This window comes from Durio zibethinus, chromosome 24 (assembly GCF_047325235.1).
Source record: "Durio zibethinus cultivar Kanyao isolate XHJ-2024 chromosome 24, ASM4732523v1, whole genome shotgun sequence".
NCBI classification, from domain to species: Eukaryota; Viridiplantae; Streptophyta; class Magnoliopsida; order Malvales; family Malvaceae; genus Durio; species Durio zibethinus.
The window spans coordinates 21,448,180-21,471,757 of record NC_143185.1 but is presented as its reverse complement, the minus strand read 5'-3'; the positions used below and the strand labels follow the sequence as shown (position 1 = coordinate 21,471,757).

The window sequence follows — 23,578 nt, the reverse complement described above, 5'->3', positions numbered from 1 at the left end:
TACAAAATGATTGATTCAAAATTAATAATGGATCAATTTTTTTAAATTGAAATTATTTTAAATAAGTTCAAAAAATACAGATGGATGATGAATTTATTATATTCTCTATAATTAACAAGCTTTCAACTTTATGAAGAAACTTCAAGAAAGCATTTAAACACAAAAAAAAAATGTAATTTTAAACGTTTGCAAATCATTTTATTTAGAAGAGTAACACTGCAAGAAAAATGACAATGAAAAAGAAAATAATTCTTCCAAAGTCAATATAGTAAAAAATATCAAGCCATTAATATCTTAAAAAAAAAATTCTCAGAAAAAACGAAAAAAAGGCACGTTTATATTTCGAGAAGCAAAGATTAATTTTAAAAAATAGTGCTAGTAGAGTCACTCGCGGGAGACCTAAGCTTTCTTTTGAAAGTCACCAAAAGAAATATTTAGAAGTAGGCCCCTCCGCCTACCGTACCAACCCATGAACCCCAGGACTGGGAGATATAAATTAAAATGAACTACAAATATGTATATATATATTCATTATCTGACTAGGAAAAAAATTTATTTTAGACGAAAAAAATTAAATTAAAATGAACTACAAATATGTATATATATACGTTATCTGACTAGAAAAAAATTTATTTTAGATGAAAAAAATTAAGTATATGATTAGTATTTTTTTTAAAAGATAACCTGATATTTTTTCTTTAGTAAAAACAGATTTTTTAAAATATATTAATTATAAGTTAAAAAATATGAATATTTAAATAATTTTATTAATTGAGTTTATTTCTTTTGACTCATAATATCAAATTTAATTAGTTCTATTATATATATATAAATATAATATTTTTATTTTTAAATAATTTGATTGATTAAATTGATGTAATTTGATTATAATATTAAAGTCAGTCAAATTATAGTATATAATATAAAGAAAGTTATAGAAATAATATATTTTGCAAAACTTATTAATATATAATCAAGGAAAGTGACTTTTTTTAATAAATAAGACATATTTCACGATAAATTATTTTTTGAAAAAAAGAAACAAATTCATAGATTTTTTGTTCGGTTAAGGTGGTACATATAATAATTAATGCTATGAAAAAAGTTTTAATTAAAGAAAAATATGAAATAAAATTTTAAATATATATTTTTCCTTTTACTTCAACCCTAAAAAGAAATACCTAAAAAAGAAAGTTTCCGGTTTTCTGAATTTGGCGCAAGATCCACTTCCATTTCTTCCTCTCTCTCCTTCATCGTCTTCCATATCTCTACTCCCAACTAGATCAATTTGGCCCTCCACGCCGCGGCCGACGCTTTTATTCTTTCACGACTTCTGGCTCTGCTGTGCTCTTTTTTCTTTCTTTGACGGTGAGGCATCGGTTTTTTTGTTGACGTACCAATATTTTAAGCACTCATATTTTGAAGGGGAATGGGAAAAGCCGCCTATTGATATTGATGTTCAGCGGTCTGGTTTAGAGGGGAAATGAGATGATTTCAAAATTTTGCCATGAAAAAAGCCTAAGTTTCATGTGGGTTGTCTTTAATTTCAATAAGTTTCGTTTTGATTGATTCCCGATCGCATTTCCATGGTTGCCCATGGCTGATTTTCATTTTTGTCTGAGTCCTAATTCCATAACCTTGGTCTTTGTTGTGCTTTGGTGGAACTGATGTCTGGTTTTTGAATTTAGGTGTTTTAGTCTCTTGTTTGTCTCCTAGTCCTTGTAATAGGTCTTGCAATATCCATTACGTTATTATTATTATTATTATTATTATTATTATTATTATTATTATCCGTTCATGTGGAACTAATGGCTTTGAGTTAAACGTCAAATCTTTGGAGTTTATAGTGCTGGTTTTTAATGCAGAAAAAAAAAAGTCATTTAAAGCAAAGTTTGTGTAGGGAGTTGAAGGAGATTTCATCTACCTTGAGTTGTTTTGGGGAAACAAAGCTGACAAAGTATCATGTTAGTAAACACATGCTTATATAAGTAGGGAGAAGATAGGCTCAAATTTACAACTGAACAAATATTTGTAGTAGGACATGAAAAATGTAAAATGCAAGTCAGGCCCAAGAAGGAAAAGAGGAAATTTGCTTTCATATTTTCTTTGTCCTCCAAACAAGATAAGGGGGTTTATTATATTTTTCTTTTCGTTAAATTTTCCATGAAAACAGAGCGTAAGAGAAATATGGGAGAAGGAGAAATCCTAGAACAAAGAAGATCCCTGTCAGCTCCTCTCATCTTCTTCATTGTCATTTTCTTCCAATTTGCCACCAAACGGCTCCAAGATTTAAAGAAGGTACCTAAGTCTGCTTGTTATTGTCATATCCGATTGCTCAATTTGAAGATTATAAAATTTCTTGTGATTTTTCACAATTTTGATTAGATTTTCTTTTTTCATGGTTAGGGAGCATCCAAGACTGACAGGGAAATTCAGCTTCGTGGAGAGATTAAGCGGCTTTTGAAAGAGGCTGCCTCCTTTTCGCAGTAAGTGATTTAAAAAGTGTATAGTTCCATTTAATTGGCCTAGCACTCACAATTGCATGATAAACAACATATATTTCATATCATAGGCCGTCTACATTTGCACAAGCAGCTAAGCTTAGGAGGTTGGCTGCTGCCAAGGAGAAGGAACTTGCAAATTGTGAGGCCACTTTCCTTTTTTAGCCATTGGTTCATGTTTCTTCATTGCTTAAGCTTATATGAATCTGATTCTTTGAAAAATCTTCTTGGGGTGTTTTGGATTTTATTCAACTTTTGATCAGTTAAATGATTGATATGGAGATCTGATTAGGACCATGGAGAAAAGTTTCAGTGTTCTAATTTTTTGGACTATCAGGTTGATATGGTGTTTTATTTACCGAAGTTTAACAAGTAAGGAGAGTAAGGATAAATTTAATCCTGAGAGACTAATGAGATTGATTTCATTTGCTGTATATTGTACATGTATTTTAACTTTTTAAGTTAGACAAGAACTAGATTCAATTACTTCAACTTTTATTTGATATTCTTTCTTTTCTTTGTTTATGGTTCATATGTTTTCTTTTCCTTTTCAAGAAAGAGATCTTGATCTCATAAACAGCTATCTCTTGTTTGCTATAGTCTATTTGTTTCCTTTTTTCCCATCCCCCCCCCCCCCCCCTAATTTGTTAAGTATGTATCACCTGTACTGATAGAAGAAACACGTGATGTCCAGATCAGGCACAACAAAGCAAAGAGGTGAAGCTGTCATTTGATTTGTATCTGAAAGTTTTATTCATCTTAAAGGTGATTCTGTTTGTAATGAAACTGTCTAGAAGTCTGTATATGTTTGTTTGCTTAATTAATATCTTAAGAGATTGGTTGTCTTCTGGTGCAGGTCGTAACTCATGTTGTGCTAATCTTCTGGTTTTGGAGGTCTCCCATTGCTTCTGTGTCTCAGCAATTTGTGCAACCCTTTGGTAATGCACTATAATGATTGTGGCTATTGTTGTGTTAAGTTTTTAGCTTGTTTTCCTGTTGGCTGTGTGACTACAACTTTTTCTAAATATGCTTGCGCTGATCATACTGCCTGCTAAATTTGGTATGCATGCTTCGTTATAACATACTCACAAAATTAGATAAAGTTTGCCCCTAGGGCCAGAAATGAATTAAATTACATGAGAACATAAAGAGTTGACAAGAAGCAGTTGGAGGACAAAATATGAATTACAGAAAATCTGAGAAAATCGGTTGTTTGTTGAATATGACATCCTTTTTTGCAGGAAAGGTGTTATCCTGGAAGACTGGGGGTTCTTTAAACAACAATGTCATGGTAAAAAATCTTGGAATCATTTCGATTTTAGAACCTCTAATCATAATTTTAACTTCTTCCTTATGTGATAGAATTAGGATTCACTCTCTGGTTTTTGTCTTTCTTATCCCAATTGTTTATAACATGGCCTATCTGCAACCCAGATGGAGGTGTGTAATGCTGCCATAAGCACAAGTATTTTACCTTGGTCAAACTTGCCATTCCCTTGTATGGAATAAAAGAATACAATTATGGTTTTGATGGGTGTTCTGATTAATGACGTCGATTGCAGGTTGGGATCATACCCTGGTTGATATTGTGTACCAGGGTTAGCAAGTTTGTCTGTCGACTCGTCAAATAGAACAAGGGGCTTATCTAACAATATGCTTTTGGATGTTTGCTCTGCGTGATGTAGTTTTGATTTTGAAGTTGTGAATTAAAATCTATTGTAAAATTCATTCATTTTATTTATCAAGAAACAGAAGTGATAAAATTTTGATGTGTCTTTTTGGTCATTTTCGTATGTTTTTAATTTCAATTTTATTGTTGGTTCAAACATGAAAACTATGAAATAAATATACATGGTTTGATTATTTTCCTTTTACCCTTTTTTCATTTATTAATTAATTCCGTCTGTATTCTTATTTTCCTCTAGTCTTCTTCCATTTTAAATATTGAAATCTTCAGAGCTAGACGCTACCTCTCTTTGCATTTTCTGAATACTGACTAGTAGGAGTATTCCTTTTTAAATTTATTATTTTAATTAAATAAAAAAAAAAGAGTTCATTTCATTGGAGAATTGGAATAGCTGTTAATCTGTTACAACCGTCTGTCTGTCTCTGTCTGTGTCTGCCAACTTGTTCGGAGTAAATTTTGGGCCGTCGTTCGTTCAAATTTGAAAAGGCCCAGCTCGACATGCATATTTTTTTGGATTGAAAATCCAATGTTTCAATCATGTTTGTTCTTAACACCGCCGCCCCTCAATTTTTAGACCGGCGTCTGAAATTACTCATCAACAGCTTTTAAGATTTAGCTCTCTCATTTTTCTTTTTGGCTTACTGTTTTCTTTCCCTTTCTAACTCCAAACAAAATCACACCATCTTGTCTGAATTATTATAATATCAGTGTGGGTATATAAGGATTTGAAAGTGGTTACTTTCCTTCATTGTCTTGCTAGCTTGGCTTCACTATGATCGGACTACGCACCGGCCGATCCGAATCCGTTCAAGCCGTCGCCTCTACCATCTCCATCCCAATCCCTTCTATGGCTTTCACTTCTCCTTTCTCTCGCTCTCTCTCTCACCTATTTCCCACTCATCGTCACCATCACCATCACGATTACCCCGTCTCGGATTTCGCCACTCATCCTCTCTACTCCTCCCTCGACATATCCAGATTCCAGCGTTTCACCTCATCTTCTTTATCAGCACTCCAGAAAGTTCAGCATCCATGTGGCTGGACAAATCGATTGACTTGATGCTAAATCCTGAGCCTGCCAGCATTTGGAGTTCAAGAGTATTGACGCCACTTTCCTAGGGGATGACAAGCGGAACCTCTGGAGTGTGCCAGACTCCGGAGCGCCATATTCAAAGACAAGAGTCTGGGACTCATGTAGAAGAATCAGTTGACGAGGTTCTTCAAGCTGGTGCATGGACGCTTGGCTGGCGAACAAGGCGTCAAGATTTCCCAGGAGGATTTGCAGAGTCCGTTTGTTGGACTTCTTGAATAAAATGGGGTTGCCGCCCACGATTAAATCGTCTGTTACTCATCACTTTTCCTTTCTATTTTCTCATCTCTAGTTGCCTCCTCATTGCTTTAATCATTGGCGTGATCTTGACTTCGCATTGTTTATACTGTATGCAATACCGATGGCGGGCTATGATCAATAAGATGTTGGAGTTTGTAGATATTTGCTCAAGACAAAAAAATGGGATCGATCAATTGGCTCCGTAAAATTCATCTGTTGGCAGGTTAATGTTTATTCTTTCTGTTGATGCTTCAAGCCTTCAACTAAAGTTCAATTATATTCAATTCCATATTGAAATTTTAATAGAAGCTTATTGTAGTACAATGCATCTAGTTTTCTGTTAAATGCAATTATTCTTTCTCTAGGTTTCCAAATGCATTTGGGGCTTTAAAATATCGTTTCTATGGGCAAGGGGAGCTATCCCAAGCCTTTTGCAATCGTGCTGCTGTCGAAGGTTGCCTTTATATAAGTTGTACTGAGGAGAAAATTCTTTTCATTGATTACTATTAATGCAGTTATTGATGCATTCCCTGCCATTGTAGGTTACCTTGCTTATCATCTCACGTTAACCTGATTTTGTGTTTTCATTTCTTTTTTCCTGACATGGTATTTCTTACCTATTTCTTTTAATTTGAATTTGGGTTCAGTTGCTTGATATTTAAAAGCTTGGTTGTCTGCTACTTCCAGTCAATGGAAGCCGTTATAAAGCAAATTAATGCAAATTTGTAGGAAAACTAAAGAAAAAAGTAGCAATAAAATTTTGAGCTAAAAAGGTACCAGAATGGTGCCTTCACTTACCAATGATTTCAGCATCAGTACCGCCTAGCGACAACAAATCATCAAAATATCCCCCTATGTCCAAATTTGAGATATGTAATAGTAGTTTATCTTATTTAGTTCTCTTCAGTTATATTCCATTCCTTTATGAGTTGGTTGAATGCATATCATTTCTTTGAGCATGCCCTACACCTTGTACCAATAAAGTGGCTTGTAACATTCATCAGTGTGATCAGCAACCTGATTTAATATGAAATTATCATGTTTTAACTGTAAAATTAAGATACTAATCTGTCTGGGTAAATGTGACACAGGTATTGCATATTGCCAGTTACTGCATTGCTTATAGACAACATATGGAAGGATACCGTTGATTAAATTGTGTTAAATATTTTGCTGTCCCTAAATGAACCTATTTTTCTTTTGAGAACTTTGCTGGATAATTGGTGTTATAAGGGTGTTAGATTAGCTTCGGGTCAGGATTTATATGTTCAGCAAGAAACTGATCCTTGACCCATAGCCATCATGCTCATCCCGACTGCATCCACTTCAAGAAAAACTTCCAGTTCAGTTTGAGGGATGATAGAGGAAAGTTAGCAGGGGGCATATGCATCACAAAGACTTCTTTTCAGCCTGATATATCAAACTTTTTGGTTTTATATGTTCCAAGATGTAAGATCAGTTTCTTTTGGCATTTGTTGAAGATAAGAAACGAAGATAAAAAAGCAATAACGTTTTGTTTCTGTTTTCCTCTGGCATTTGATCGTGTGCAGGTTATGTCAATCAGGCTTCTGCAGAAAGGTAGCAATTTAGCCGTTTGTCGGCCAGACATGCAAGTTTGGTTTAGTTTCTGAAGCGGATAAGTTTTATCTTCTGTCTGTATTTTTACATTGATGAATTTTATCAACTGTTATCTTTTTGTTTCCTTGTTGAACTGCTTTCCCCATTGTTATTACCTTTGAATATATCATTTGTGATCTATTCTGTGAGAACTGTCTACCTAGCTGATGGGTATCATATCATGTGCCTTGCATGTGGGACATAATCAAATTTTGGGGCTCTCTGGTGAAAGTGAGGTTGAATTCTTGCTGGTGTTTGTTCCCTTGGTGTGTTTTAGAGTATCTGTCTTTGATTGATACCATTTGGGTCCTTTTTTGTTCATATATATATATATATATATAAAGCATATCATAACCTTTCGTTTTTTTTTTTTTCCAACTTTTGGATTTCGTGAAACTAATTATCACACGATCAATGTATTTCACCAGAGAGCAATGGAAGTTTGCTTTGTTTTGTCGTTGTCAGCAGCTCTACTGCTAGTACTACAGGAATGCAGTGCCAGTGGCATCCAGTGCCTAATAATAAGCTTTTTGGGTCGTTGAAAAAAGTTGGAAGGACAGGTTATTTTCCATTATCCATCCATGTATGGCATGAAACGAAATGAACTATGAATAAGAGGGAGAATAACGATGTGACATAAAGAAACGATGAAAGAAGGTGTTGGGCCCATCCTAAACTCCACGAGAAGAAGTTCAATGGTCCAATGAAGCATGGGTCATCAAATCCAGTAGGGATGTAAAAGTAGATATAATGGGTTTGTATTAGCAGTTTTAGGATTTGGTAGTGTCAAAAACTCGGAAGGGAGGTTTGGTCATTTTCAGAGTGCTTAATTAGTTCCCACGTTTCCACTTTATTTGGCCACATGCTGCAGCAATTAATCATTTCCCTTTGTTTCATCCTCGGAAAATTGCATTGGAGAATATAATATAATTTCGGCCGCCTATGTTGTATTAGTTCAATGGAAAATTAAAAATAATTTTATTATCCGAAAACTAATATTAAAAAAAAAAACAGTTTTAAAGAAAAATAGTTTTAAAAAGGAAAAGAAACTATAATTTCGGAGGTTGTTTCCTGGGCCAGAAATTTATTTAATTAGCTAGGTTTGGATTACTAGATTTTAGAGATTCTATGTGTAGTTTTGCCCACTTAACCAACAAACCCTAAAAAATTAGAAGAGTTTCCAAGTCCTACAACTTAATAGTATTAATTAATTCGGGCCCAAAAATGAACAAATTTGTGAATTTAATTGGAGGACATTATGTGCATTGCGCAATATTAAGTTCAATTTCATGCTATTATTTGGCACTCAGTTGGGTGGTGACTTTATTTGTGTATGAAATATCATGGACCATTCCACATAAAATACAAAAATTGTCTTTTTTTTTTTTAATAAGAAAAGGAGAATTAGATCAAGAGAATAAGTCAATAAAAAAAAGTTTTTAAAGCAAGGTCTTAAAATTGTTCAACACAAATAGATAAGAAAATGAAAAACATTAACCTTTTGTACATATGAGGAAAACACTATTAATTTTTGGTAAAATAAAAATGAGACAGTTCACTCCATTGTATGAAGTATGAGCAGACTAAAGGGTATTGAAAGTGTAGCAGTATGGTATTGATTATAAGTTAGAATTACGAAGTACGAAATTCAAACATGTCCAACGCAGTTAAAAAAATATGTCTACACACAGACACGCAGCTGACGCCAACTCCTCCTGCGCTTGTCTGTTACAACTCACACGTCCTTGTTGACCTACGCATCGCTACGGTTTGTACTCGTTAATAAGCAAGCATGAAAGTTTCTACTTTTTTGGTCAGAGAAGCAATAAACGTTGATTACCTGCAACAGCCGGGAAAAAGCCTTGAAAGAAAGGCAAAAAAGAAAAAAAGCCAGGAACTCCACCTTCTCCACTCTCTGCTTTATATATATCTTGTCCTTCCTTCTAATTGCGTTTTTGCCAAGAAATTTAACAAGCTCTACTGCAAAAAATGCTGTTCTTGTTCTCCTGATAGGGTTGGTAAGAGAGATAGAGTTGTTGTTCATATGGGTAATTGCTAGGGATCTTCTTCTGATCGAGATACTGGTCACGTGTACAGCTCCGCCAACATTCCTACTACCCCAGGTAATTTATTCTTACCATACCATATATTCTTCTAATTCATTTCAAAAGTTTTCCTTTGATTCTTTTGAGGCTTCTAATTAATCTGTTTTGTAAGAAGTTTCATTTTTTTCCTTCTTCTCCCCTGGATCATGAAAGGAGAAAAAATAGAATCACATAGTAAAGAGTGTTAATCTAGATAAGCCTTTTTTTTTTTTTTTTATCTGCAACAGGTACATCAAATAACTGCAGCAACAACATAGAATTTTCAGCAACCAGCAGTGCTAGCAATTGCAGGAGTCAATTTTCAGAGACTGTAAGTGAAATTGTTGAGGAGGGATGCCCAGATGGGCGGATCCTGGAAACACCAAACTTGAAAGTCTTCACTTTTGCAGAGCTGAAGACAGCAACCAAGAACTTCAAAGGTGATACACTGTTGGGTGAAGGGGGTTTTGGTAAAGTTTACAAAGGTTGGTTGGATGAGAAAACTTTAACACCCTCAAAGATTGGCTCTGGAATGATTGTTGCCATCAAGAAATTGAACCATGAAAGTATGCAAGGTTTTGAAGAGTGGCAGGTATTAATTAATTCTCATGTTATCATCAATTTCAGCTCTGTTGTTTCTGTTCATTTATATCTTGTCCGTCAAGGAAGGAATAACAAGGCGTTTATTCGTTGTTATCTTCTCATTTGTTTCTATTAATAAGTACTGCTAGTATTTCAGTAGACGAACAACAAAGCCAAAAAGAAGAAGCCCAAGCTGTTAGTTAGCTTTTTTTTTTAGCTAAAAGCTTTTGATAGCTTTATTAAACCTTTAATCCTTACCCTCCAGAAAAAAAGAAGAAAAAACCTTTGGGCGTTTAATCATTTTCTAAGTACTGTTGATGGGAATTGTCATTGTCTGGAATGAGTGATGTCACCTTCAGAGTTATAAACCTAACGATGCCTTGTTGTGGTATCAATATTCAATGTATTCAATGACATCGCATTCTAGCTGTATTTAGGCAATTTTCTTGATTTTAACAGTTTTGGGATAGTCAGTAGTTAGTATACTATAATTTATTCATGACTCTCTCTGTCAGTGGCAGCAATTTATTTGATTTGTTTTCTTCTCCTTAATTTGTCATTGTTTTGCAGTCAGAGGTGAACTTTCTAGGAAGGTTGTCTCATCCCAATTTGGTTAAGCTGTTGGGATACTGTTGGGAGGAAAAAGAGCTGCTCCTTGTTTATGAGTTCATGCAGAAAGGAAGTTTGGAAAATCATCTATTCAGACGTAAGATTAAGAATTTGAAAGTAAATAAGAAAAAAAGGAAGTTCACGTCCAATGGGTAAATCATGTTGAGTGCTTGGTTATTTGGTTATGCAGGAAATCCAGCAATTGAACCGTTATCTTGGGACTTAAGGCTTAAAATTACGATTGGAGCAGCTAGAGGTCTAGCTTTTTGCATACTTCAGAGAAGGTTATTTATAGAGATTTCAAGGCCTCTAATATATTGCTTGATGGGGTTAGTCCTTAATTATTTGCCACATACCTTTGGATTTTTATCTTAAGTGCGTGCATTCTAATTCAAGATCATTATGCTCTACTTACTGTCTGAGGACTGGTTCAAGATTTCAATGTATATAGTTTTCAACATCTTTTTTTTTTGGATTCAAAATGAAGTAGACTGATCTCAACCGAAAATCTATGACCACCCAATAGAGTGAAGGAATGTGTGCCTGTCTTGCTATAAATGAGTGGTTGGCTTTCTAAGTTTAGGCATCCATCATTTGCTTTACAATTATAAAGTACCATTCCCATTCAAGGAGCAAACATTAGATTTTCTTTCTTGTTTTTTTCTACAGAGCTAAAATGCAAAAATATCAGATTTTGGCTTGGCCAAATTGGGGCCTGCTGGTGGAGAGTCACATGTAACGACCAGGGTTATGGGAACATATGGTTATGCTGCGCCTGAATACATTGCAACAGGTGATGCTTTGATATAGCATTCAATTCTTGATATATCATTCAAAAAATGCTTAAGAAAAGCTACTTTTCTAGATGAAACAACTTTGCTTTTGAATTAATTGGATAAATATATGAAAAAGGAAATGTTTTCTTAAAGATGAGGTCACTCAAATTGCATTTTTAGGTGGCCATGTGCTGATGTGCAACATTAAAAATGTGCTGATGTGCAACATTAAAAAGCAATGTGCTGAAAAGAACTTTAGCTTTTGCTAACATTATAGTTCCCATTATATGGTGTTGCAGCAGGCCATTTATATGTGAAGAGCGACGTGTATGGGTTTGGAGTGGTGTTGCTTGAGATGATGACAGGCTTGCGAGCATTGGATGCGAAGCGACCAGGGGGGCAGCAAAATTTGGTTGATTGGCTGAAACCAACTGTCTCAGAAAAGAAAGTTGAAAACCATAATGGATGTGCGGATTGATGGCCAGTATTCGTCCAAGGCAGCAACACAATCAGCTGAGCTCACACTGAAATGTCTAGAGCATGATCCTAAAAACCGTCCATCCATGAAAGAAGTTTTGGAAGCATTGGAACGGATTGAATCACTTAATAAGGAAAAACCAAAGGATTCCTCTAAATCCGGCTCTAATCGTTCCTCAAGTACTCCTTGACATGGCCAACAATCTACTTATCGTTCCCGCTTCATTCAAGGCAACATGGCGCTTGAGCATGATCTTCAAACTATCAACCTGGGAACAAGGTCTGAGTAATAAAACTTGGGCTCAAGATCCTGCATTGTGTGTATTTTGTTTTTTGCATATGTATGTTCTTCTGGGGCGATGGTAATTTTTTTTTTAATTAATATGATCACATGATCATGATTCTTTTTAGAGATTTCTCTAGATATTTTTAACAAATTTTGCAATGGGACTCTTCATCTTTTATTTTGGTGTATATATCAAATGATCATGGTTTGGTTTTGATTTGGTTTGGTTTTATTAATGAATGGATGAATTAATTAATTAATGAGTGGTAGAGATCCAATAGGCTCAATTCCATCTGAAATTGCCTATTTTTAAGTAGGTATAATTTATTTTCTCTATTGAGCATGCCGGTCAATGCTCAATTGCCCCCAATGGTGGCTCCAGTTCCAAATAAAGTGGGAATGGTGTGAATAGGCTGTTTGGCGACATTAGCTAGTTTTCTGAGGAGAGGAGAGGAAATGCATATTTCGAGTTCTATCTATGCGTCCCATCCCATCCCATCCCATCCCATCCCTACTTACCTTCTCTTTATCATGGACGGAAACCCAAGGCATGCAAAGAAGCAGAATCTGGAAGAAGGGGATGGCCATATTTAATTAAGGCTGCCTGTCTGCCTCTAACGTCTCTACTTCATTACTGTTATGAATTAGGAATTAAGTTTGTCACTGTCTATGCTTTCAGCATTGAAAATTTTAAGAGGCGGCCGGGCCTGATGAGGTAATTCAAAGCTTAATGGCTTTGCTTTTTATGAAAGAGAGCTTTTGTGAATTAGTATGGTATCAGGGTGTGTTTTATAGGTAATTTGAAACTACTGAGTGAGCCCGTCAGGACAAGTTCATGAGAGTCGGTCAATGCTGATAACAGCAAGGCTGTGCTTTTAGTCTGTGTGGACTGGCCTGTACTTCATCTGATGAAATTCGTGTGCATGCTGTCGACCGAGGAATCCTGTAAAGATAGAAAGGAAAGAAATTCAACTTTGGAATTCAAGTGAAGCATACGATGAAATGATGGAAGATATAGAAGAGGGTGAGATTGAGCATGAGTTGATGTGCAAAATTTCTGTGGTGATAGATTGGCTGAATCTCAAGGACTAAAGGCCAGCATAGGTTGCAATGGGGTGATTGGAGGACATCATAAGGAAAATGGTGCCGTATATCTTGCCTGCCCATGAATCTTTTAGAGTCTTGAGTGGGATAAGTTCTAACGTCCAAAGCAAAGTAGAATTTATGCATTTGAGATCCGGAGCATCCTATAATAAAGGCAATATATGTTGAGAAGCACATATATATTGTCCATAAACGCACAAGGATTCCTGGTCCTTCTGTACTTGGCATCATTGACAGAAAGGATTTATTTTTGTTTGTTGACTTGATCGTTTTTCTATAACGTAATCTATTGGTTCACCGCCGGTGTGCTCTATCGTGCTCCAATCCGATGCTCACATTTATAGGTCAAGGGCCGCTTGTGAAAGTAAAGGTTCACCTAAAATTCTCCTTTTTAAAAACAGCGTCTGAAAGTTAGAAATTTGTTTCTAATCTTTGTCTACTTGACAGACTATGTTGATAAAACTTTGTACCCTAAGACTTTTTGGTTAATGTGAAGTGGGAATAGTAGTTATCTTTGTTGGGGTAAATTGTGTCGAGATTATAAGTCCAAATGTCTGAGATTTAAGAAAGAGTCCTGAATTTTACATCAAACATAATAGAAGGCTTGAAGTATAAAAATGTTCACATCACTTTCGTCTTGTGAGATACCTTTTGTAGGATAAAACCGTGAGATCAGGGGGCTAGAGCGGACAATACCTCATAAGAGTGTGAACCGTGGTAGGTAGGCTGATCTAGGATGCTGGAAGGATGAATGTCCGGGTCCCGGAACCACGCGGGTTCGGAGCTTAAGTCTCGACCCGTGACAAATGATATCAGAGTCAGTCCTAAACCGTTCGATCCGTGCCAAACACCTCGAGGGAGGTAGGCAGGGTGGTCAGCCTTCCGGAGCTTAAGTCTCGACCCGGTATCAGAGCCAGCCCTAAACCATTTGATCTATGCCAAACACTTCGAGGGAGGTAGGCAGGGTGACCAGCCTCTGTGACGAGGGCGTCACGAGGTTGGGTGCGGGAGAATGTCACGGACCTAAATAAAGAGTCCTGAATCCCACATCGAACATAATAGGAAGGTCACTAGGGTATATAAAGGTTCACACCACCTCCGCCTTATGAGGCGCTTTTTGTAGGACAAAACCGTGATGCCAGAGGGGTCAGAGCGGACAATACCTCATAAGGGTGTGAATCGTAGCGGTCAGGCTGATTCGAGACGTCAGAAGAGTGAATGCCCGGATCCGAGAGTCGCACAGATTCGAAGCTTAAGTCTCGACCTGTGACACAAAGACCTGACCTCTATCTCCGGTCCGAGTACGTTCTCTGAATAGTGTTTATCAGGTCTATAAAAGGTTGTTCTTGTTGAAGCATTCAATTTCACATTTTCCTGTCTATTTACACTGCCATGGCTGGTCCTACTCAGCACAATTATGCTGTTCTTGCTCTTCTGTTAATTGCTCTCCCATGTTATAAGGCCATCTCCACTGACACCCACGGCCACCAACATCATGGAATCAATTCGCTTCACTTCGCTCTCTTTCAACATGAAACCATAAATAAAACCGGGTATATAGTAGTAAATGGTGTGGCAGGGCCAGGCATCAGTCAAACCACCACTCCTTTCGGTACCATATTTGTTTTCCAAGATCCCATGACTGCTACAGCTAACCCATCTTCAAAAGTTATAGGCATAGCGGAAGGAACTTCCATCACCTCGGGTTTTGATGGGCTCCGGAGCATTTCAGTCGCTAAGATCACTCTACGTTTGAAGCAGCACATAGGATCCATTTCCATCGTGGGAGTCACACATAATGTTAAACCTTCCGATCATCCAGTTGTAGGAGGTACAGGTGACTTCTTGTTTGTGCAAGGCTACGTGAGATCATCTCCAGTGAACCTCAAGGGCCTTACTGTTACCTACAAAATCGAGTTTCACCTCTATTGGCCTCCGTTTGCAGCTAAAACTTCGTGATCGAAGGAATATCTCTTGTTCATTATGTTGATTCCAACTTAATTTCAAGTTCAAAGGCTCTTCCTCTATTTCCATTTTTGCTTTTTTTTTTTTGCTTAAGCACTGGTTCTTATTATTAGCTTAATACTATTATCCTTTTTTATTTTTTCTTGTTTTGATAAAGATCCGAGCAGACACCATCAAGTCAACCAATACTATCACTTGAAGATTCACTCATTACAGTTAATACATTAAAAAGTGATTTTTTCCCATGATTACTTTAAATCATAATTTCAATTAAACAGAGTTGTCAATGGTAGGTAAGGTAAAGAAGATTGTAGCTGCAACCATTGAACAAGGCACAAGGTGAAATAACATTTGTATGTGTGTGTGTGTGTATTAAGAAAACAACAAAGTGAAAAGAAAAATACACCACCGGTAGTTTATGTTGGTGAGAAACATAGCTGAAAAAAATAAATGAGGTACTAAAAATTAGCAACTAAATGGACTACAAAAATTGGTATGAAAGAATAATATGATTCAGCAAGATGAACACTGTTGAACAAGTTTGTATTTGCCGTAGCATTCAGAATGCTGTAATCAACCCCGAGGTTTATGCAAACGAGGCCGATTGCAGAAAATCCTGCCGTTAGCTCAAACAAAAGCCGCAATAGCAGTGCTTATGCTTGCCCACAAAACTGAAAAAAATTAAGTGTCCAAGATCGTATCAAACTGCAGAGAATGAAGACAAGGCTTTTGTCAAGGACTATTTATGCTAATGAAGCTGTACTTTATGATCATAGGATTAAGCAGAAGTAAACTCACCTTGCCTCAGTGACATGGTTGTGAAAAACAACCCAATAGAGACCAAACATAAAGCTAGTGGAAAGGACTGCAGAAAGAGAAAATATGAACTTAAGGTCTAAAAACAGCAAAAATATTGAATACATATAAGGGACATGTACAGTAAAATCACAAAAAGAAGCATTTTTTTTGCATCTTTGCTCATTCTCGGCACCAGCAACTAAAATAAAAAAGCAATAGCACGAGAATGGAAGAAGGTAAAGTAAGACTAGTACATTCACCTTGTGCCGGTAAAAACATCACAGTATACCTATGAATATGAGATGCTAAGTACAGGTGGAATAAAAGCTGGAAAGCCTTACCATTCTAGTGGGATTGTAAAGGTCATCTGAAATATTCTTGCAAAAATCACTTTCAAATATGGTATCAGTGTGAACCGTCCGGCCATATGTTTTAAATTCTGAGTTCAACTTTGCCTAGTAAAGCCATAATCTCAATAACTTAGTGTGGCAGCATGACTTTTTTCAGTAAGATCTACATTTCTAAAGTTTCAACAGAAGGTTTGCAACGTGTACAAATGGAATGCTGTTTCTCTCTGCAGGCTTCAAACCAGCAGTAAAGTGTTGATAAACTGTGTTGGACAAGGATAAACCAATGAACTATTGCCTGGCATAAAAGCTTCTCATATAATCCGCAAAAAAATAAAGCAATTTCTTCAAAAATAAAGAAATAATGTAGAGTATAGAGCTTCGGCAACACCATGAAGAGCAGTGAAATCTTAATAGTCAAATGTTGTTCAATTTATACTTACGGCTATAGCGTCAAGGCCTCCTGTTTGAGATGGATGCATCATATCCCGGCTGACAGAGACAATGTAATGTCCTTGCAGGAGATCAATCGCATCCTTCATGCATGTGACCAATGAATTAGAGGAAGTCAGGATCTATATGGAAAACTATCCCAGAAGAGAGAGTCATCCATTCATAAATGGTGTAAAATAACAAAGTTATTGTAGAAAAAAAGGCACAGCGCTGCTGCATCAATTACAAGTTAATAAATGACTGGCCAACCAAAGCATGGATGGTTGTTCAGAAAATACTTATGCTAACAGTAAGAATGCTCAAACGAAAGTTTGATGTGAACAATTATTACGGACTAAAGGGCACTTATGTATGTAAAAGATTTTGTAGCATTAGAATTATGGTATGAAAAGAACTAAAACATTGGGTTCACCTACCCCACCCCAAACATTCACATACAGCCATAAATGGTGATGGTAAGGGCAAAAAAAATTGAAATATTAACCTAATTTTTAATTATTGCAACTATTACTTAAAGTAACAAAGTATTTGTACCTGTTTTGTTCCATCAGAAAAGTTATTCAAATAATAGCGTACAAGGGCATTATATCCATCTTTAAGTATCCCTTGAACTGTTCGCTGACCAAACCTACAACCCCAAAAGAACAAATTCATAGTAGGGCAGAACATTAGTGTCCATTCTAATTTAATATTGATAATAGTATTCTTATGCAATCATTGATATAGCAATCAACATTGTAACAGAAAAATTTCAGCACACTGCTATTTGCACCAAGATGCATCAAAATAGCTTAAGAATATAACATTTGCTAGATATACAAATTAAAGCTCTACTTGTAAAGTCAAGATATAGATGTACCTGACAAAGTCTCCTTTTAATGCAGCAGCGCCAGAATATTGTATGCTTATGTCATCCCCATGATTAGCTCACACTGAAGATGTGAAGATGTTTAAAAGTAAATTTTAGTTCACATGCTAGGAAATCAAATTGATATACAATAGACTAAGTACAAAGATGTTAAGAATGAACACCCTCTGAAAGCAAATTATTAGAATAAGAAAATGGAAATACTGACATATTTTAAAGCTTTCATCAAGATTTGTATGTAAGCTAATGGTTTCTTCAGCAGAAAAAACACCAATCCTCCATAGCTGAAGTTCCAATATTTTCCTACCTATCATGCTTTGCAGACATAGTTAGCGTGGTTACAGAAGTGAAGAACACTAACAGTGTGGCAAACATGAATAACAGGTAACTACATGCATGTGTTCACACACCTCTACTTGAGTATGTGTCCGTCTCTGAAAGAGAGATCTACATAGCAACTTAAACAACAAAGGCAACATAGGTGCTAAAAGATAGTCATCATACATCAAGTTGAAAACTTATAGAGTTATTGATTTAGTTACAGGAAGCACTTTCAAAGGTCAGAAACACCCATCTAGTTTATAACAATAGTTGGAATTCATTCTAGTAGTTAATACACCTGTTGTAAAATATCTTGTATTACTCTTAGGAGTAACAACCATACAGAAGGAACAGCATTCAGCAAATGTATGTAATTTGTTGAGGTTAGAACAGGGGAGTTGAAATTGTCATGACAGGTAAGCAATAAGCACAAGTTTCTATCCTAAAAGAAAATGTCTGCTGCATAAATGTTGTGCAACTATGGACAAAGCCAAGATGAGAAGTATGTCTCCAGTTTAAGTTGACTTACCTTTGTAACATCGGTGCAGTCTAAGCAATCAATACAATTGGTCCTTACAACCCCAAGTTGCTCCTTCATTTTCTCGCCCTTTTCATTCACCAACAGGTACCTATCAGTTTCAGACAAAGAGAACCCAGTATTAATGGCTATATTTCATTGTTCTAACCTTTACTAAGGGAACAGTATTTTAAAACCTGTTCTTGCAAAAACAATAGAATCAAAAGTACTCTAGCAACAATTATCATATTGTAAATCACAGAAAACTGCAATTATCAAAACATACCCATTTTTCTCAAGAAAATCTGCAATTTGATCATAGAGGAAGGAAAGGCGCTCAAAATGAACATGTCCACAGATCTTATAAAAATCGAAGTGCAGATATCTGCATTATCACAGGTCTTTGCATAAACATAATGACATCCAAAACTAAAAAAAAAAAAAGATTTAGATAAACAGAAACTGTACCTTAAATCGTCACTAACTATGGACTGCATTGAATTTGCAAACTTTTCACTTAAGTGTCCCTCACCTCCATGCAGGTAAGAGATAACGAAAGTGGCACGTGATCAAACATTTGAGATAATGAATGAATGCTTGTTCAGATCTAAAATACACAATCCTATACCCATCCACATGCACATCCCATGCACATGTAAACAACTCATTGTTTGCAAGGACAAAGTCAGTACGTTGTCAAAGGTGTTCTCTATGGATTTCATAAGAGGACTTGAGTAGTGTTGACTATAACAAAGTATAATTGCATACTGCGCACAACTAATCAGCCAATGCTTACCTTGTTGACAAGATCAACAGCTAGTACAGATCCATACCTTTTTCTTAGATCCAGAAAATGCCTCTCAGCTACTCATGGCTGCATAATATGTTGTATATCAGCAATGTCACTGAAGGTAGAATGAATTCAAGTGCATAATGAAATAGAGGGAATAAGTGAACACACTCACAGCTTCTTCAGGTCTCACAATCTCAAACTTAGGCTTATAAGTCAAATCAACAATTTGCTCCCAAAGAAATGGCATTGACCCCCGAACCTACAAGAGGCAGAATAACGAAAGGAATTTAAAACAATCTGACAAGGTAACTCGTAGAAAATGACAAATATGGCCCTCAAAACATGGATGCTGAATATTCTCATACACCTTTATTTAAGCCTTACAAGGATTTATAAATGCAGTCCATTCAGGTTATTTGAAATTGTTAAACTACTTGTGTTCATTTTACACCAAAATGATGTATAAAACCACTTCATGTAGAAAACTTGTCAAGTCCCTGATGGAGTTGATGTGATGCATATTCCAGCATTGAGTTCAGAATCACTGGAAAATCTAACTTCTTTCTCTTTTATGTAGCCTCCCCCCAACCAGCCCCCTTCACATGCAGTGTCAAATGTTTGCATTGAACATCTTGATATTTCTTTCACTATTACAGTAATCACAATATTCAATATCTCCCACTGCATTCCAAATATTGAAGGCCAGGACTAAGCAACAAACGCATCTGAACTTTTACTAGTAATCTTTTCCTTTAGCATTAAGGACCATATATATTTGTGTTTGGTACCTCTCTAAAAAATGTAAGGACTGAAAAGGATACCAGAATTCATAATATGTTGCATTTCATACATAAAGAATGAACTAGTAGTAACTGTTACCTGAACAATTGATGAAGTAAATCCGTTCATCTGCACAATTTGCTCTGTTTCCACAAAATTTGCAACATAACCATCAGGATCAGCTCCTCTTCTCCACATTTGGGTTCCTTTCAAAGGATGCAAATTGTAATCAATGAGACTAACGTGTCTAAATAAGGCCCTAGAATTTTTGAATTATGAAGATGCACCGGCTTTTAAAAATTATTTATCTATCAATTTGGTAAATTCATTTCCTTTTTCCCCAGAAGCTCAAAGTGTGTAGGATAATCCTGCGAGGTAAAGTTTCATGCAAATGATGAAATTTAACCAATACAAGTCTGATACAGAACTTACAAAAGGTATATATTTGTTCATAGTAGAAAGGAGAACCTGTAAGAAACTTTAAAAAAATTTAGCAGGCAACCTTTTTTCTTAAGAAATAATAGTCGGCACCTAGATAAACCAGACTAGAAAAAATTGAAGAGGCATTTCTAGCATTGAGTACCATTTCTCCACGTACATCTCCTAGCAATAAGTGTAACATCAGCAATTTCTTTTCCAATGGCTGCTTGGAAGTTCTGAAAACCTGATTGGCAGTTAAGGAGATTCTTCAAATAGAAAGACAGAGACGCCAAAACCAATAATGAATAAGTTAAAAAATGGGATAAGAACTTCTGATGCCACAAAATGCTGAAACTGATAGTCTCATAAAGGATACTCCCTTGAACAACTGGAAGCAAATATGGATCAAGCTGCAGCCACAGAAACCAATTAAAAAAAAAGTAGTTAGCAAGTACAAATGTAAATGGTGGAATGGAGGTGCATGAAACTGCAAAGGTACTCAGGAAAAAGACTCACCTTGCTGTCAATAAGTACTTCCAACATATAATTGTTCCAAAGAAATCTCGGTTCTGCCTGTGGAAAACATTTGCTGACATAAGGAAAAGCCTCTTAGTAACTTAGTGGCAATGAAGAATTACACAGAAATTTTGATGAACATCGAACACTGCACTCATAAAGACTACCATAAAAGCAAAGCTGTTTGAAGCCAGTGGCAGATCATCTAAAAAACTCATAAAATAGGAAAACAAGAGAGCATGAACAATTTACCTGTCTCCAAAGAGGAAGCAATTTAGATTCATCTCCCAGATCATATGATCGCTGAGCACTGTTGTGACCAAATAGTATAATGATTACTTTTACCATAAATGTTACATTTAAAGAAAACATAGAAAAAAAACTTGCAAAATGAAAAAAAAAACATAATTTTTAATAATCCCAAAGGCGCCTATGCTTGTTGGATAAAAATTGGAAGTTTGTAAGCTGTTTGATCGTGTACGACTGTCCCTCATTAACAAATTAGAGTCTTGATGATTATATTGGAATAACTTAGTGGTTGATGGTTAATTTTAGTATGTTCAAAAGGCCAGCATCCTGTTTTGCCTCACATGTTATGTTGATAGTGAATGTGCTTCCTACATTTTGTCTGAAATCTACAGAACAAAGGCATATTCAACCACTTTAAAGTCAACTCATTTGCCAGTGTGTCCATAGGAATGACAATTCACCCCTACTAGGATCATCACATATAAACTTATTCTTCGCAATTTGCACATGCATTTATAAGGCTGATTCGGTAGCGTGGAGGGTTTAGGGTTGATGCTATTAAGAGATGAATGGCATAGATTGATTCCCTCTTTGATCCATTCACTCAACCTTCTTCTGCCTTCCACTCCTTTTTTTTTTCTCCTAATAGAAGAAATTATAGCTACCTTTCTCCGAGCACCTAGGCTAAGCTAACGTGTATCCGATTTCTGGTCAGTCATATACAAGGTTTAATTTGAGAGAGCAGTTTACCTCAGTGTTAAATTGGTGTCATAAGAGAAATAGAGACCAGAAGTCCTCTCTGCAATTTTTAGCATCCCTGAAAATTCATTCTCCACCTTTTCCTGCTAAAGTTGGTATAAAAAGAAACATCTTGTGTTAATCAATCAATAATCATGCTTTCTAGAAGAAAAAGTGAACAAACAGCCAATGTACCTATTCTACCGAAGAGTTTTTAACAGAATGATCACAGGGGAGAACCTTCAAGGATATGACTTTGAAGATAGAATGCCCAAAGTAAGATCCAACACATGCTCGGTCTGTTATAACAATTAAATATGACCCTAAACACATGAAAGTTTAGCACATAAAAATTATTTGAGAAACCACAAGGCCAATTCTGAGAATATAATAAAAAAAAAAGAAAAAAAAAAGAAAATCATTTTTCTCGTTTAATCTTGTAGATCTGTCTGCCCTACAGATCTAATCAGGCACTAAAGTTTCACTGTTCAATTAGGCTCCATGTTAAAGTTTTCTTCATTTAAGAAGCTGCCTTCAAGATGACAGTACCACAATGTACAGAAGCGACAATCATTTGTCCGAGTTAACCAGCTGAATAGAGGATAATAATAAATCAGATATTTGGTAGACTATCACACGTGCAACAAGCTTAAGCATTCCAACTACTCCAAAAATCGTCTGAATCTTAGGAACGCGGATAGAGCTGCATTCTGGGACATTATCTAGAGAACAGACATATGCGTGCAGTAAATCATCTAGCAATTTACCAACCAAAGACCAATATCGAATAAAGAGGAATAGCAAATGAGTAACAAGATAAAGCAACCCACCAATGAGCTTCATTGAAGCATCAACACGACCAATGGACAAAGAGGAAGCAGAAGAGCCGTCGCTGGGCTCGATCACATACTCATCAGGGAATTCCCATAACCGCATTCTTGTATATAGCTTTCGGCATGACTCTGCCCTCTCCATCATTATTGGAATTTTATTTCACTACAAAATCATACCAAAAAAAAAACCAAAAAAAAAGAAAAAAACTCCATAAATCAATCAAGCACACACAAAAAAAGATAAAACCCTTGACTCTATTATGTAATCTATGTATCAGCCAAGGAAAGGAAAGAGGTATGATTGTAGGAAAAAGAAGAGGGTACCTGCTAAAAGATGAATAAAGGCTAAACATTTTACGTCGAGAGTTAGATCTAAGTTTCCCAGGCAAGAAGGTTTGGTGTCCGTTTTGTGTCGAAAGCAGCTAAAAGGAAAGACACCCTTTTTCAAGTGCAGCGTGTCTTGCAAACAGTAAGAAGCGATAATGAGAGGCACGCGAAAGCCTGGGGGATCAACGGTCGATGTTGAATGCAATGTTTTGTTTGTGTCTTTTTGTTCTGCGTAACAGGTTTTGGCTAATAAAAGATAGCCGGACGGACGTCTATGCCCATGTCTCGGGTGGGTTTATTATATCAACGGATGATTTCATTCACTGCCACCAATGACATCATTGACATGGTCAAATGCTTACATTTTCCGGTTCCATCCTCAAATACAAATTTTGGGTTTTCCTCTAAATTAGTAGTAGTAATTCATATGATAATCCAAGTGGTAAATCCTCTAACAATGCTAACTTCTGTTAAATCGGGAGTGTATGCAGATGAAAATTTTCTTTTTCATGTAATTGATTCATAAATGCTACATCTTTTTCCCATTTCCTCTTGGGTTTTTATTCTAAACGAGTGCAAAAATTAACCTTTCTTCAACCA

At 36.0% G+C, this 23,578-nt stretch overlaps 2 protein-coding genes and 2 pseudogenes across 16 annotated transcripts; 3 read left to right on the top strand and 1 right to left on the bottom strand.

Annotated features, from left to right (window-relative positions):
• The first annotated feature begins 1,144 nt into the window (after positions 1–1,144).
• LOC111317286 (protein GET1-like) lies at positions 1,145–8,031 on the top strand. 13 transcript variants are annotated; one of them, XR_016333078.1, is made up of 12 exons: positions 1,145–1,368; positions 2,174–2,298; positions 2,407–2,486; positions 2,573–2,643; positions 3,196–3,266; positions 3,358–3,439; positions 3,743–3,792; positions 4,949–5,527; positions 5,662–5,741; positions 5,884–5,972; positions 6,610–6,967; positions 7,069–8,031. XR_016333078.1 is itself a non-coding variant. In XM_089753389.1 (8 exons), the coding sequence occupies exons 2-8, from the start codon at positions 2,188–2,190 to the stop codon at positions 4,008–4,010; spliced, it is 540 nt and encodes a 179-aa protein (XP_089609515.1). In that variant the 5' UTR covers positions 1,152–1,368; positions 2,174–2,187; the 3' UTR covers positions 4,011–4,375. The 13 variants fall into 13 exon arrangements, 4 of the variants coding, with proteins under 4 accessions (XP_089609515.1, XP_089609513.1, XP_022775491.1 ...); XR_016333077.1 differs by lacking the exon at positions 5,884–5,972; XR_016333080.1 differs by lacking the exon at positions 5,884–5,972 and having other exon boundaries at positions 4,949–5,741; positions 7,069–7,096; positions 7,564–8,031.
• A 1,055-nt stretch (positions 8,032–9,086) lies between these two features.
• Positions 9,087–12,166, top strand: LOC111317285 (putative serine/threonine-protein kinase CST; annotated as a pseudogene). Its single transcript, XR_016333074.1, has 6 exons — positions 9,087–9,258; positions 9,468–9,811; positions 10,372–10,507; positions 10,601–10,739; positions 11,080–11,203; positions 11,489–12,166. The product of XR_016333074.1 is annotated as a putative serine/threonine-protein kinase CST (transcript).
• Positions 12,167–12,285: 119 nt separating this feature from the next.
• Positions 12,286–15,258, top strand: LOC111316489 (dirigent protein 1-like). The gene has a single exon (XM_089753390.1). It carries the CDS (start codon positions 14,446–14,448, stop codon positions 15,010–15,012), a length of 567 nt encoding a protein of 188 aa, XP_089609516.1. The 5' UTR covers positions 12,286–14,445; the 3' UTR covers positions 15,013–15,258.
• A 100-nt stretch (positions 15,259–15,358) lies between these two features.
• LOC111317284 (phosphoinositide phosphatase SAC7-like) lies at positions 15,359–23,248 on the bottom strand (annotated as a pseudogene). The gene is made up of 21 exons (XR_016333084.1): positions 22,976–23,248; positions 22,649–22,814; positions 22,457–22,540; positions 22,014–22,141; positions 21,831–21,922; positions 21,084–21,141; positions 20,832–20,888; positions 20,692–20,725; positions 20,479–20,559; positions 19,995–20,101; positions 19,288–19,374; positions 19,120–19,196; positions 18,791–18,862; positions 18,609–18,707; positions 18,339–18,434; positions 17,693–17,805; positions 17,476–17,548; positions 17,151–17,244; positions 16,607–16,699; positions 15,817–15,883; positions 15,359–15,723 (listed from the first exon to the last, which is right to left on the bottom strand). The product of XR_016333084.1 is annotated as a phosphoinositide phosphatase SAC7-like (transcript).
• Between the last annotated feature and the right edge of the window lie 330 nt (positions 23,249–23,578).

What these genes read in the sequence shown, in the direction of transcription:
- LOC111317286 (XM_089753387.1), top strand. Translation starts at nt 2,188, where the DNA reads ATGGGAGAAGGAGAAATCCTAGAACAAAGAAGATCCCTGTCAGCTCCT. An exon ending in GGAGAAGGAACTTGCAAATT is followed by an intron (nt 2,644 to 3,195) that starts GTGAGGCCACTT and finishes CGTGATGTCCAG; the next exon opens with ATCAGGCACAACAAAGCAAA. An exon ending in AAGTTTTATTCATCTTAAAG is followed by an intron (nt 3,267 to 3,357) that starts GTGATTCTGTTT and finishes CTTCTGGTGCAG; the next exon opens with GTCGTAACTCATGTTGTGCT.
- LOC111316489 (XM_089753390.1), top strand. Translation starts at nt 14,446, where the DNA reads ATGGCTGGTCCTACTCAGCACAATTATGCTGTTCTTGCTCTTCTGTTA.